The 16,401-nt window shown below is 33.0% G+C and overlaps 1 protein-coding gene across 4 annotated transcripts in view; it reads left to right on the top strand.

Annotated features, from left to right (window-relative positions):
- The first annotated feature begins 2,692 nt into the window (after window positions 1–2,692).
- ldb1a (LIM domain binding 1a) overlaps window positions 2,693–16,401 on the top strand; it is a 165,583-nt gene continuing 151,874 nt past the window's right edge. For 2 of the 4 annotated variants that reach the window (XM_039775219.1, XM_039775212.1), the window contains exon 1: window positions 2,693–2,957. In XM_039775219.1, coding sequence (XP_039631153.1) covers window positions 2,933–2,957 — 25 coding nt within the window. In that variant the 5' untranslated portion in view covers window positions 2,693–2,932. The remainder of the gene's footprint in view (window positions 2,958–16,401) is intronic. The other 2 variants (XM_039775196.1, XM_039775180.1) reach the window with 1 other exon arrangement.

The raw sequence follows: 16,401 nt of genomic DNA, 5'->3' as shown, positions 1-16,401 counted from the left end.
GCCATTCAGGCAGCTATAGAAAAAGTTGTGGTTGTTCCAAACTTCTTCAGTTTAAGAATTATGAAGGCCACTGTGCCATGGGGAACCTTCAATGCTGCAGAAAAGTGTTTTGTAGCTTTCCCCAGATCAGTGCCTTGAAACAATCCTGTCTCCAAGTTCTGTAGCCATCTAATGGCTTGGTTTTTGCTCTGAAGCACATTGTCAATTCTGGGACCTTATGTAAAAAAAGTGTGTGCCTTTCCTTATCATGTAGAATCAATTGAATTGGCACAGGTGGACTCAAAACAAGGTTTAGAAGCATCTGAAAGATGATCAACAGAATGAGGTGCACCTGAGCCAAATTTTAAGTGGTTTCATACAGTTAGAATACTTGTGTCAAAGTGATATTTCATTTTTTTATTTTTAACAGATTCACAAAAATTTGCAAAAAATGTAATTCTGAGGTATTCTGTGTTGTTTGATGAGGAAACAATGAATTTAAATGATTTTAGCATAAGGCTGCTACATAACAAAATGTGAAAAATGTGAATGGTTCTGAATACTTCAAAGTACAATATATCTCTTACTCTAGAATTCACTGAAAATAAGAACTAATCTTGTCAGGTTCCTTAGACTAGTGGTGTTAACAGATACCATGATGTAGTAAGAAAATGGAAGAGATCAGGCACCAATACAATGCAAAATTGTGAAATACTGTATTTAGTGTAACTGTGATTATTGATTTTAAGGCACTAAAGAATATGTTATTGCATTTTATATTTAGCAAGTATAAAAGCTGTGTTGTTTTTAAACATCTGCGTTTATATCCCTGTAAATGGATATTGTTGCCTATGATGTGCAACACAAAGTACTTGGAACTAAACAATGCTGTTGGCTGACGATTTGAAAAAAATATTTTCTTTAAGGAATATGTAGGTTTTCTGTGAACACAGAAGCCAATGTAAAATTTGAACCTTAATCCAGTTTGAGATATCTGGCTTGAAAATGAAGAACCACTACATTAAGGGTTTTCTTTAAAAAAACTGGAAGCACTTCCACAAGGAGAACATTTACTTTGTCATGTTATGCAGAAATATTTTAAGGTGAGAGGGTGATAAGTAGCAACTATTAAATAACAAGTAGCTAAAATAGGGAAAATCACTTTATCTCACATAGGAGTTTCAAATATGAAATACTGTACAAGCTTAATATGTAAACAAAACAATACTATTGTGATGTTCTCTTGTATCTTTTTCAACGACATTTTGAATCCATATATCAACTGTTAATAATGTGTTTTGACTTTCAGGGGAGTTACCTTGCTTCTTTAAATAATAGGCAAATTAAATACATTAATATCACTCTTTGTATGAATGGAAGACAATGTTATTGTACATATATTACAATCAATGTTGAAAGAGAAAAAATGTGGACAACAAATAATAAAATAAATTACTCCAGTATGGAACCTATACATTTCTTAACTAGTGTCACATACGTCATGTTGAGAAAGATACAAGTGTTTGTATAGAGAATAAACACTTATATTTATATGAAAGAGTATAGGGCTTCTATAGAGTTAAAAGAATTCAAGACACCTGCTTGCCTGGAGGAGCATATTTTAGGGAGTGCAGACAGAATAATGGTTTGCCTTGTGCCCTTCTGTATCACAGCTCACAGTTGCCATGGCAACAGTGCCCTCTCTTGGAATGTCTGTAAGAGAAGTTTTCTGAATGTGTATCATATATATTACCCCAGATTTGTAATCCTGCATATCAAATATTACCTATATGTGCTTAAAGCATGTAGCAAATATATAGGTGCTGCTTTAACCCTATCTTTAACCCTAACTTATTTTGTGGATTAAAGAGAACAAAGAACAATGAACTTTTTTCCCATTAAATGATTATATATATATATATATATTTTTTTTTCAATCTCCTTCCATCTTCCTTATGAACTTATGAACTGAATAAATTAAGAAATAAATGTGAATTATTTGATATGGCATTTGATTACCTTCTATTTTTGCATAAAACAGACAATATTATTCAACTTATATTTTCCTATATTTTGAATCTTTGGACATATCCTGTAAAATACATACTTCCAATTTCTCAATTGTTATGTTCATTCATTTAAGGCTTTGACAATAAATAAATGTTGCTACACCCACCCGTCCTTAATCTAAATAATTATTGATCCAATTTCAGGGTTTTGGAATGGTTAAATAAATACTGTGAAAGAACAATTCTTTCATTTAAGAATAACATACAACAAAGGACATATATAAACAAGAAGAAAGGAAAAAAAAACATGTCGTGCACATGTAGCCTTCATTTAAAAATGCAGTCTCACTCCCAAAATGGTGAGCTGTGACATCTGTGCTACTGTAAGCTTTATAACATCAGGCAGCATATTTCTGTTCGTTGCTCAAGTGATCCAGCCAAATTCTTCCACAGGCATCCCAGTGAAGAGCCCCTGCTGTAAGTGAGTGGAAAAGAGAGAGAGAGAGAGAGAGACAGAGGGGGCAGAGAGAGAGAGAAAGAGGACGGGAGAACCATGAAGAAGAGAAAAAAAAATAGCTAGTACATCTTTAAAAAAATCTTCATCACATGGTTGTTATTCTCTGAAATCTGTCTCACAGGTCACTTTGACAGCCCCCCATCTCCTCTCTCTCTCTCTCTCTCTCTCTCTTCCCCTGTTTCTCTCTCTCTCTCCCTCACTCATTCTCTCCTCCCACCAGCATTGTAATTTGCATATTAATGACTCAGAGCACAGCTAGCTGTACAGGAATATAATTCCTTCTTCCTGCTTCAGAAAGGACCCTTATTTGTGCATTTTATTTCTTGACTGATCCCCTTTTTTCTTGATCTGTAGAGCAAACCCATGCTAGCACCGTGCGAAGTGCACACAACCATTCCATTCAGAGCAGGGTCAAACATGTGAGAAGATGTCTGTAGGCTGTGCTTGCCCTGGTAAGTGCTGTTTTTCCTGTCTAATTCATGTGTAGTCAATTAGCTACAATATCAGGAGTGTTGCAGAGTCTAGGACTTGAGGCCTGTGCATTTTGACAGATGTAGAGCTGGAATGCTAGAGCAGTTGCTGCTTTGTTTCTGTTTCTTTTCCTTTTTTATACCTACTAGAAAAAGAATCCCGATTCTGATTTAAAACAAAAACTGTGTTAAAAGAGACAATATCTCTTGTCTGTGTTTTTTTTAGTCTGTATATGCTTGGGTAAGGATTTTGGCTTCTGCTACAATAAGTGAATTGTTCAGGGAAAAGTTGGATTGTTTGTGTTTTGGTTCGCAGCTTGCGTTTGTGACTCCACAGCTGACTAAACAAACTGCAAAGGACATTTTTTATTTCTGAGGCACATTTAGAGGGCTGTATTGTTCATAACCATTATAAAATACAAAGTGAAGCTGCTCTTGTTTTTCATTTTTGTTTGAAGGATTGTAGTATATCTAGAGATGAAAAAGGAAATCTTTGTCTATAATTACGGTCTAACCAGTGATTTGGCAAGCTAAATATTTAATAATTTCAAAGGTTCAAGTTTATTGTAGTACCTGCCTTTCCAAGGTATTGGGTCATTTATTTGGTTCAGGTACATTAAGTATTCTTTATGCATATATTAAAAATTTGCTTGAAGTTTTAAAAATGTGTTGTTATGTATTTAGGAAAAATTATGTTTTTAAGATTCAGTGATGTTTTTGATTTGAGATTACCTAACCAGATTTCAAATATATGTGTGGTATATAATGTTGTATACACTACATATACAAAAAACTGAAATTTTTTTTCAACATGTGTTTTCTGATATTTATGTTTTCTCACAAATCACAGTCCTTTCTAATAGTAAACAGTTGATAAGCATCCCTGTTGTCACCTTCAACCATATGTGGTAGATGTCCAGCTGAAAATCAGGTCATTTCCACTCCATGAAAATTTAATTTCCGTTTGTTAGGTACAGATTTATGATATTATTAATCAAAAATGTCTATTTTTTCTTTGCATGTGCAAGATTCTAGGATTAACTGGTGGAAGTTTTCTTCAATGGGATGTAATGGGAATTAAGGCTTAGCTAACTGCTTTGTGTTATTGTTTTTGGTGTTTGTTAAATTCAACAAGCAAAGCAAAACCGGTTCAAAATACAATTTGTAATTTCTATGTAGTACCTACTCAGGAGACTTGTCTAAAAATGGAAGAGCAGATGTCTGATCACAAAGAAGAACAGAATATTCACAGAGTGAGAGAGATGTATTAGGCTGGGCAATAACATCCCTAATAACTTGTCTGTGACCAAAGATCTGTACTCAAAGGTGCACTCAATTATTGTAATGTTTCTCAGGTCAATGGAAGATCATTGTCATTAGTTGACTTAAGTGTGATGTCACTTGGACATTACATGTGATGGGTGCACACCAGACTTAATGAAGAAGAGTTTCTGGAGGATGCATTGAAGTAGCATATCGGCATATCCACTAATCTCTTGATGATTGCTGTTCATAAAAGTAACCTCAACCATCTGTTTAGAAGGCTGTTTTATACAAAAGAAAGGTAATCTGTTGGTTGGAGGCATAGCACAGTTACTTGCTATGAGGAAGTATAGAAGATGTGTAGTGGACATTAGAGTAATGCAGATGTTTCAGTTGGTAAATTGATTTGCCAGTCCATATAGTTCAAGTTTTGTTCTGTCTCAGTTGTAACTCTACCCTTGCGTGTAAAATATTTTTTTTTACTTTAGAAGAAAAATACAAATTTCTTTAGGTGGTGCTGATACATTGTCACACGCAAATTTGTGCAAACTTTCTAAGTTAAAGTGTATATAGAACATCTTGTATATGTAGCACATCTGCTTTTCCCTAGTGAAAAGTTTCTTGAGATATTTTAAAGCTTCAGTAGATTTTTCCACAGTATATATATCTTTAATTGTCAAGTGTTCTTTTATGTGACTTGTTCAATATCATCTACTTAATAGGTAGTAAGAACTCTACTTTTGTGAATTAGTCTTTTAAAATTGTTTTTGTATATATATTTCTATCATCAGGTAATAGGTAATATAAGGCATGTGAGGCTCAGAGGCAGGCTTGTGCTATTTAGAAAAAAAATGTTTTGATCAGTGGACTCCTGTCTGTCTGTCTATCTGTTTGTCCACATGACACTAAAAAGAACAGCTGAATTCAGATTGCTAAAAAATTAAATGTACTTGGGTGAATGTGTATATGGTATCCTGCAAATAGACATATTTTATTAAATATACTTTAATGGGCCAATATATATACATTCAACTTAAATCTTAAAATTTGTACTGTATTATTTCATTGCAGTGTTTTAGACTCTGTTTTGTATTAGTGATGTTGCTTGGCATGTTTTATTTGTTTGTAGTTCTAATTCAAAGATGCTAAATTTAGACATTTAAAATTAGAGTTGTATTTAAAAATGTGTGGGGTGGATTAATAAATGAATGCACATTAAATCTCCTAGTGGTTTAAAAAATAATAAGGATTTCCTATTTTACATTTTCTGTTGATTTACTGTTTTCATATGAATTACTTTATCTGCACCATCACTGAAGCATTTTTATTAATTTTAGTTTCATTGTATTAAAATGTTAATTCAGTATTACCACAGCAGACAGTAATAACAAAATCAGCATGTTTTGCATGTTATTAACAGTATCCTGCAATTGATGGCAATATGCAGATGGATATGCCTGTCAGTTGTGAATTAACTGAATGTCATTTTAATAGTACCAAAGCATTAAGCATTTCGATATAAAAGTAGTTTTTGGTAATGTCAAAGTTTATGTTGTTTTAGATTCAGTATAGAATCATGACAGAACACTGAATTTGACCTTGCACATTTTTCCAGGTCTACGTGGGTTTTTCCTATGGAAGACTGATTTGCAAGGCTGGATTGCCCTAGCCTGAGAAAGTATACTAAGATGTTTGTGTGTGACTGGTCCAGTGAAACTTCCTACCCTGTACATAATGCTGACTAGAAAAGCTTTAACCTCCAGACACCCTAAGCTGAAAAATGAATGGATGGAAATGTGTATTGAATGTATCTATCATGGCAGTCTCTGGCTGGATAGTATTATTTTGATCTAAAAGTAGAGAGTGTACCAACTAGGATAAAAACATCAGGCCAGCAGAACGTTCTGAATCCATGGTAATGAGGAATGTTAGGAGAGGTTGCCCTTGATTATTATGTAGCTGTGTTTCAGGCCTAGGAATAGTATTCTTCTGTAACTGGTGTAAAAGGGTAGCCTCTAAGCAATGGTTGACCTTCATTTACTGCTGGGGGTCCAGTTTGTGCATGAATAGCTGGTTGTAGCCTTGTATGGATAATCATAGATCAGAGGTTTAGACTCTCTAAGGGCTGTACATGTGTTTGTTTTAAAGTTGAATGGCAAGTAAGTCTGACTTTGACTCAGAATTAGTTTGTTGGGAACAGATAAACATAGGCAACAAAAATTCTTTGTCAGATGGGTGATTGCCCAAAACAGAAAAGAATGATGGGACATTAGTCAGAGGCTAAGGTCATGAGGAACTGTGCTAGCTGCTCCCAGCTGTGTAGTATGGCCCAGATGTATTATCCAAATTATTTATTTTCTTATTAAGTTTACCCTGCAAATTTTTCTTTCTGTATTCAATAAAATTGAATGTTTATAATTTGTGCTTTGATGGTCATTAGGTTCAGAATTCGGGACAGTGTCACAAAGTAGTATAATAACATTTATTATATGCATAAATATATTTAAAATTATCAAGTTTTCAGAGTGATGGCAAAGTGGTACAGTGGTTAGCACCACGGCCTTATGTCTACAGGATGTTAAGTTAACTGAATAGTATAGATTGGCCTGGGTTGAATAAGTGTGGAAAATATAAAAAGAGCCAGTTCACAAAATACAATTTAAAAGTTTTCTCACCTTTTTGAATGAGTAGATTATCATTTATTGATCAGCATGCACAATCTCAGTGAAGAATGCAAGCCAAATTCTAAGCCAAATTCAGCTACAGATATTACTTATCTGAAAGTTAGCAAATTTAACAAAGAGAGACTCCCTTTGGGAATTTTACATCTAGGAAGTCAATTTGAAAAAGTCTGTCTTGTTATATTTTCATAGTACTATCATGTTTGATATGTATAACTCTTCATATAACAGTCATAAATTCAATCTAGTGTTCAGTTCAGAGAAACCCTGATGAGTAGGGAAATCTTCTTTTAAATTATAAAAGGAAAGAGGTAATCCTTGGAAAAATAATTATCTTCAACTGCTGGTAGATAATACTTCATGATTTACAGTTTCAGTGAAGGCTCTTTTGGCAGTACATATTATATGACTAGTACAATGTAAAAAACATGCACCCTTTCCTTGAAAACCATGTTTCTCTTTATACAAATACATTTAAAACTTAACTAAAAAAGGGTTCTTTTATTTCATGTTACATTTTATGTATAGCTTAAAAAAATGCAGCATCAATCTTTTGTTTATGCATTTTTACAGTAAATGCACTGTAAAGGAAAAAAGAAACTTCATATTCTGCCATATTTGTTTTGGTTTACACAAGAATAATATGAAATATTAATAGCTCTCAATAATTCATCATTATTAGACTTGCGGTAAAATAATAACAGTGAAACGTCTTTAGTTTAAGATTAATTGAGAAACACACTAAGATCTTTGTTTGATTCTTTAAATGGTTGCATAATAAGTTTACAGAATTTGGGTGTGGCAATTTGAGAACTACTCTTAAGAACTCCTTTAACTACACATTGTAGTTACACTTTTTAATGATTATGTACATAAAGTTTGGGCTGCTAATACTAATTATACTTAAGAATATTTTACTTTATAGTAAGACAAAGTGATATGCAATTTTTTGCTATCTTTACACCAAATTAGCAAGTCGGCTTCAATAGAACTACAGTATGGTTTATTATCAGATTTTACACATTCATCCTGTTTTCTAAGTAATTCTGTATTTTCACTTGTGTGGTATACTGTAGGTCTTTCTCTTAAGTTTTAAGTCTTAAGTCTCTCAGTAAATGTGTTGGCAGTGAAATGATTTGCAGGATGTCAATCACTCCACCTTAAATTTAATTTACTCCAGATCTCTGTTATGATTTCCATCCATCCATCCATCCATCCATCCATTATCCATCCATTATCCAACCCACTTTATCCTAACTACAGGGTCACGGGTCTGTCATGATTTGATTGCATATAAATATCAGTATTGGATAACTTTCTATCTTTAAGCATCTGTAGTTGTACTAAATAGTGAACATTTCATGAATCTGTACGATTGCTAGATATTTTAGTTCTTGTTCATACATGTTTGACATCCCAGGGTAACTCAAAACACAAGGAGTAGAATATGAACTGATAGAGCAATTTTAATGCTAGATACTATTGTATGGCATGTAAATCATTACATGTTTGATGCAGAAATTTGTTCGTTTTGTCATCTGTGCATCTGGTGCGGCTGTGATTGTATGGTGTTATATAAACAAGGATATTAGAACATTGCAATGATTTAAATGTGCTTTAAGTAAGGCTTATTGGCATTGGAAACATTTCTTCTTCCTTCCTATTTGCATGTTATATTACTTTAAGAGTAATGTAACATGAGTCATCTTAATGGAGACCATATTCTTGTTTTGCTAAATCTAAACGACCTGAATTTTACCTTCCATTTTGCCTTTTAATAAAAGCTAATTGTTCTTCCTTTAGTGACTGCTTTTGGCATATGTTTTTTTCATATTCTATCTGGGTTCTTTTTTATTGTATTTTCTGTGAAGCTTGATTTTTTGCAAGATACTCTGTTTCAATGGTCTTGAATGTGTACACATTTTATTTTAAACGTTAAACTGTATTGTGCAATATATTCTTGCATCATGTTACTTATGTGCTGACTTTCTTTCTAATTTCTTATTAAAAAGCTGAACTTTTAATTTAACTTATTTTTTTTTCATTAGCTAAAAATAACAATAATGAGCAATAAGAAACCCTTGTGAAAACTGCTTATTTTACAGAACATAATAGAGTATCTATGAAAATAAGGTTTTGTCTACAGTTTATGTTACAGTAAACACATTTAACAGACATGTTTGGTAAAGGGTTGTTTTTAAAACAATAACCCTGAAACACTTTCATTGACACTGGGAACTTATCTTTCGATGACTTTTTATTTTTAGCTTTGAACATTTTCATTGCATCCTGATGTGAAGCAGACCAAAATATAGTACACTTGTTAATAAAATGTTTTAATCTTAACTAGACCACTGATGAAAATCTGAGTGGAATCCCATAACCTTTACTGTTTTTGCATTGGCTTGTGCAGGTTCAGTTACTAATTTTAGCAATCCACTTTCAGTTGTCATAATGTTTATAACTATGATATTAATACAGTGTATGTTCAGGTATACTATTATATTGTATATATTAGTCTATATTTAAGAGTACAGAACATAAGAAATTTTACAATCAGTTGAAGACCTTCCAGTCCACCTTTTTCAAGACTGTTTCCTGCCTCAAGGATAGGGTTTACCACCCCACAACCCTGGATTGGATTAAACGTGGTCTTAGAATGTTATGTTAGTCACTATTTAAAAAAAAACAAAAAAAAACTTCTTACCGTCTCCTCATGCCAAGACAGAAAAGGTTCCGTTTGCTTAGCCTGACATACCTGCAATCCTCACAATAGCTCTTTCCTACACACTGCCGCAATAGCACATTATAGTGTCTGAGTATAATATCAGTTAATTTTTTTTACATATTTTTTTGAATATACTGTATATTGATCTAGCATTTTATTAAAGTTTTTTAGTCACAAATCACATTTGTGGATTGTCTAGTATTTTTTATCTATTTCCTGCAAGTCAACATTGCCCATATTGTATTAATAGTTAATGTGTATTTTATCTGCATATCTTATTTTGTACTTTTTAAATCAAGCTGCAATTCATAACTGTCTAGTTTTGAAAATTTTAACTTGTGTTTGCTACATTTATTGAATTTTCTTTTTTGTTCAGCTGCATTGTTATTAGCAAATTTCACAAATTTACTATTCAAATCATTATCATTAATATAAATTAGAAAAGGTAATGGTCCAAACACAGAGTCCTGAGGCATTCCATTGATTAACACACCCCATGTGGAGTATTCTCTTCTTATTTGTAATCTTAGTCTTCTGCCCATTAACCAGCTTGCAATGTAATTTCATAAGTTACAGCAGAAGCCAATAACTTCAAGCCTTCAGGAGTAATCTTTTGTGCAGAACCATTTTTTGTGCTTTTTTGAAAATCTAAGTAAACCATGAACTTCATCTTGGCCTAGTATTCTAGTTGTCTGTTCGAAAATGTCTAACAAATTTGTTTTGTGTGATGTTCCCCTTACAAATCCGTTCTGGTTATTTAAAATATAGTTTCAGTAATTTTATAGGAGATACTGGTAAGGCTTATTTACTAAGATTCATTTTGCCTCCTCTCTGTAGTAACATTTGCAACTTTTCCATTGTCAGATATTTTCCAATTTGAAATTTATATAAAATACTGTTACTTTGCTTCAGGTGAAAACTTTCCTGAGGCTCTGTGGTTTTTGCAAGCCTGTAATGCACCTAGTCATTGAAGTATGGACATACATTTTGATCACATTTTACAACCAATAGTTATCCCTAAGTTATTGATTAATGATTGTTAACCTTGCAATGCCTTACACACAGAAAATAATGTTAAGTTAATTTCCCAGAAAATGTTTTATTTATCCACAAATAGGGGTACCTGGTATTTCCAATAGGCAATTAAGTGTGCGTGCAGTCACTAAGTAAATTCTCTAGGGGAAACATTTTGCAGTGTATGAAAAAATCAAACCATTGAGGCCCAGGTGCTAGGGGCTTGTGAATTTGTGGCCATTATGTGTATAAGTAATTTATGGATATGAACTTACAGTTCATGTAAGTGACTCTAGAAATAAGTAGTAGCCTAGGTCAAAATAATTATTTGAATGCCTTTGCCATCAGCCACATTGATTGCTGACATGTCTTTTTCTATCATTATATGCAGTGTGATTTCCATTAACAATTGATAATCACAGTTTTCCTTGGTAAAGCTATGTCATGCTATTGCTCAAAATAATCCCAGGTTAAGCAACATTTGCCACACTTACATTTCACTATCTGAAAAGCTTAAGTGCTGCACTCGGGTGTCATTTTACTCATTTCGCTCAAAGAACATGTCAAGTAAGTATATATTGGGTTTTGTAATGCAGCATGCAATTAAATTTCTCAACACAAATTCAAATTAGTTGTATAGTCAATATGAGTGTTAAGTTAATAATGGTTAATTTGCTCAATTAATGAGGTTGTCTTTACTTTTGCTGTTCATGGATTTCTTCAAACATTTGTATTAAAACCAGGTATAATATTTATTTAAGTATAATATGCAGTGTGATCTAGTGGCCAAAGTCTAGGATTTCAAACACTAATACTGCTAGTTCTTTCTCCAGCCCTTTGCAGAGCACACTTGCACACAAATTCGCACTCATATATAAAGTGTTAATTCAGAGCTGCCAGTTAACTTAATATGAAAGTCCTTGACATGTGGGGCCAAAACATTTGCAGACATTGGGATAATATGTAGACTTTTCAAAAAGTAACTGGGTCAGGATTTGAACCCAGTCTTGTGAAGCATTAATAGCTGAGCCATTGTGCCACCTTAATGTTTATCTTCTTTTTCATACTGGACTCTATCAATAAGGTGCCTAATGGAGGTTTCAGAAACACTAATATGAATGCAGATGTGAGAATTGCTTCTCAGCAAACTTTTAAAAATTAAGGAAAATTACTTGATCATATTTGTTGTTTTTAGATCTCTCTTCTCTTCAATTACAATGTTTACTTTCACATGAGCACAATATTAATTTGTAAAAAAAAACACTTTCTTTATTATTCTGTTTCTATGGATATACATTCTGCACACATTTATACTAAGAGACTGTGAAAACATTTGTTTAAAGAATGTTCACTTTGATTTTTATCTAAGTTCTCGTTATACTGCTGAATGTCTTTTTGGCAGTTCATTTGATAAACAGGCCAAATTTTAGTGGATAACATTTGTTTAAAATTAACTAGATTATGTTCACAAGAGTACATTTTTTACAAGCATAGTCATGGAATTTTCCAGAGATGCATGTCCTATTTGGTTACTTTTACTGTTTGTGAGGAGACAAGAGGAGAATTAGGAAACCCAACCAGTGGCACTAATGGTGTTTCTAAAATTTAAAATTGGACTAAGGTATCTGACCTTTTAATTTTAACTCCTTGTTCCAAACTCTTTTTTAACTCTTGTTCCAAACAGAAAACTAGATAGATAGATAGATAGATAGATAGATAGATAGATAGATAGATAGATAGATACTTTATTAATCCCAAGGGGAAATTCACATAATCCAGCAACTAATCAACAGTTTTATTTTTGCATGGTTAGCAGAAACAAGTAAGAATTTCACTGTACTCCATATATGTGACAATAAGGATCCTATAATGACGGTATAATAACAACAACATAAGGAATTAATTTATTAGTGTAAAATGTAAAGAATAACATTTTTCTTCATATTTCTTTATAAACAGCTTTTGATATTTGGATTATGAACATAGCACAGATTCATTAGTAAGCAGAAATAATATAGGGAATAATAAGTTCATTTAAATAACCAAATATCATACATCAGTCAAATTTATTGACCAAGGGAAGGACCCTGAAGTTTTCATGACTGCATTATTCAGATTTTCCAGTAGCTTAAACCTTGTTGCAGATGCCTTTATGTAAGGCTGAGATTTTATAGCTCATTGTACACAGGTGGCAAAATACAATGAATTTACCTTTAATTTCATACTTAACTATTAGTGTTTTATTGCTGACAGGTTTATTTTTATTGTTTGATTTCAGTACAGACATCATATTATACATTTGTATTTTGAACATTCAAAAAAAAAATTTGATAAAATGCTGCATACAACGTGAAAACATGGATATTTAGGTTTTTCAGAAGTTTAAAAACAGAAAAATGGTTTTGTTTCTGATTAAATCTGGGAGAGAAACAACAGCCATTAATCCTCTGCCTGTCTCACTGATGTTTCTGAAAAGCTGTGCCTCTTCAAGCATAAAGTCACATGATTCCCTTGATTAGAGGAAAATTATATAAAGCACTAAAATGGCAACCAAACAAAAGACAGGCTGTTTAATCCTGCATAGCTTAGTGTGCTTGGGCCTTGGTGCACTGACAAAGGTGGAAAGGGGGAGATTTCTTAGGAAAAAAGGTGCAAATTGTGCAGTAGGAGGACAGTTTTAAGGTAGCAACATATAGCAAAATGACCTTAAATAAACAGAATCAAAGCCAGTTTTACTTTGAGGTATGCTTTGTTTTGTGTTTGCTTTATGAAAAAAATGCTCAGAAAATATAAAAGCAAATTTTACTCTCCATGTATATGCATAGTAAAAAAGGTTGTTGTTCCCAATATTTTAATATGCGTTTGTTTTTATTTTCTTGCATTTTTTTAAATTGGTAAAGGACAGAAGAATTGCTTGTTTATTTCCTGTGTGATAAAATGCACCTATTTGGTTTGTCATCCTACCAAGAATTTTAGCCATTCCTTTCTAATCTGCAATCTCTATTTTTCTTATATGGGACTCTGGCCTCTTCAAACCACCCACAAACCCTTTCCTCAAACTCTTCTGTTTTGTCCTGTCTCCTCTACTCGTCTCTCTTTAAATGTTATTCTTGGGTCATTTCTGAAGTGCCTCGCTTTGGTTACTAAGAAACACCAAGCTAGAATGACCTATAGCCACCTGTAATGTCCCAGCACCCCTGAGTCCTGTGTAATTGTCACAGGTCACAGTTGTGTGTTCTAGACAGCCTAATAAGTTGTCAGTTTCCTTGAAGAACACCAATGTTCCACTCTTCTTAGTCAGGGACCATATGCTGGTCTTTAGACCTGTAGCAGAACCTGACCTTCCTAAAGTGGCAGATAAAGGACCTTTTTGCTTTGCCACTGTGGTTTTTACTGTATATAAAATCATTCTATTTTTGCCACGCTGGTAACTAATAATATTCTTATTAAAACCTTAGCAGCTCTCCAAACCTGCTGGAGAATAAATGTTGTCATTATTTTTCTTTTTTTTGTTTTTTGATTTAAAAACATGATCATGGAGAAACATTTTCCAAGTAAAGAAAAAAAAAAATACACCAAAGTATAATACATATGGCTTTGTTAAGATTATATTTAAAAAATGTTAGATCGTGGATCAGTTGAGGAAATTACCTTTTATTATTTAGATGGGTATGGGAGGAATTTGGCGAATGTGACATGCTTTTCAAAAGTGGTCCTTAATTAACATTAAATGTATTGCATTGATGAATACTCTTCATCCCACTCTGATTTTAAATCAGTGATCTTTGATGACAAATTGCCTAGCTCTAAAACTTACCTAATCATTTTTGTTTCCAAATGACATTTACATGTTTTTTTAAACAATTTTGGTGGACCTCTGAATATAGGTAACACTGCTTGAATATTTGAATACCACTGGGAGATTTTCATAAAAGCTGAGAGTTCTACAGATGGATACCTTAATTTTTGTGTTTGTGAACAGTGTGCAGGGTTTTGTAGGTGCCTCTTTAACTAGTGCCTTTGTTTCTTCTAGCATTAAAATTATTCTGTTATTTGGAACCCTGATTTCTCATTTAATCTCTATTAATCTGTATTAAGTTTTTTCTTTTCAACCTTTATGGCTTCTTATATTTCATGTTGTTATACATGTAAAATATTTGTTGTGGACACTAACAAACTTGATGAAGTTTGGCTCCTTAAATTTGAATGTCAGGTCCAGCCAATTATTCTTATTCTGTTTCCACAAAGTATTCATATATATTATCTTTTGAGTGTTTGAAATTTGATGCTTAAATCACAGCTCATTTGGTTAAATGGACAATAGGATGTTTCTGATGCAGTAGTATGTTTTCAAGTATTTATCATTACTTAGCTGGAATGTTCCAGGGTTTCTTTTAAAAAGTGCTAATAGAATCCATCATATCCTAAACATTCCTTCCAGACTACTGACTTGTATCAAATAATATTTTAAATATACGTATATTTATATGTAACTAAGGACTTTTTCTGTGTACATTACAGTATATATTCTGATATTTTTACCAAGCCTTGTCTGTTTCATATAACCCAAGGACATTAAGACAGCTGTAACACCAGTATATATTTGCAATTTATTGGGATAAATCCTGCAAAAACCACCTGGAGTATTGGGAAGCCTTTATTTTATCAGATCATGTTAAACAAAATTATAACTTTCAGGATTTATTTTACACAAACTTGATGGCATCTCTGCAAAGCATTTCATTGCACAGCATGACTTTCAGAAAGAAATCTATTTATTAGTGAAATCTATCTATTCATCCATCCTTTTTCTGAAGCTGCTGATTTCACTCCAGACTTATGGAGAGCCAGAACCAGTCTGAACAGCCTTTTATACTTATTTGTAATTAATTTAGCCTTGTCCTGTGTGCAACTCCAGAATCTTGCATTTAAATCCCTGCCTAGACATTGGAGTCTGAACATTTTTCCTTTGTCTCAGAGGATTTTTCTCTAGGCATTCCATACTTTTCTCTCGTATCCCAAAGATATGCGTATTAGGTAATTGGTGACTGTAAGTTACCTTTTAATATCTTTGTTATTTTAGAACCAAACACTAACCTGCAGCACTTCATGGTTATGGAATACCCTTAACTGATTGCAAAATAAAGAAATGGAATAATTTTCTGTATTTAACTATTTTGGTCTGACTAATAAAAACTATATACTGTAAGTGCATACAGCTGCCAAGTTGTGATGTGGAGCAAACAACATTTAATAATAATAATAATTGAATACATTTATATTGATCTTATATTTATGCATTTGCAATAGGAGGAACCTCACTACCAGAAGCCCTATCAAACCAGAATAACACTAAGGATACCAGAATATGGAATAATAGTGTGTTTATCCACAAAATAGAGGAATACTGACAAGGGAGAACACAAAGTACAAATAAGCAAAGAGAAACACTATTTTGCTGCCTCTCTCAGCCTGACTATACAGGTCTTGAGGTGGGTGTCTCACCCACTTGGCCACTTCACCAAAATAAACATTCCTTTCTTCAACATTTTTACTGCCACGAGATGGAAAGTTGGCAAACAGTATTTGAGCAAAGTTAACCAAAATACAGTGGTACCTCAGTCTACATCCTTAATCCGTTCCAGATTCTTGGATTTATACCAAACAGGACGTATATCAAATGAATTTTTCCCATAAGAAATAAAGGGAAAATGATTAAACCGTTCCCATGAAAAAATCC

This window comes from Polypterus senegalus, chromosome 1 (assembly GCF_016835505.1).
Source record: "Polypterus senegalus isolate Bchr_013 chromosome 1, ASM1683550v1, whole genome shotgun sequence".
In the NCBI taxonomy this organism is placed as follows: domain Eukaryota; kingdom Metazoa; phylum Chordata; class Cladistia; order Polypteriformes; family Polypteridae; genus Polypterus; species Polypterus senegalus.
This window is presented reverse-complemented; position numbering and strand designations above follow the sequence as displayed.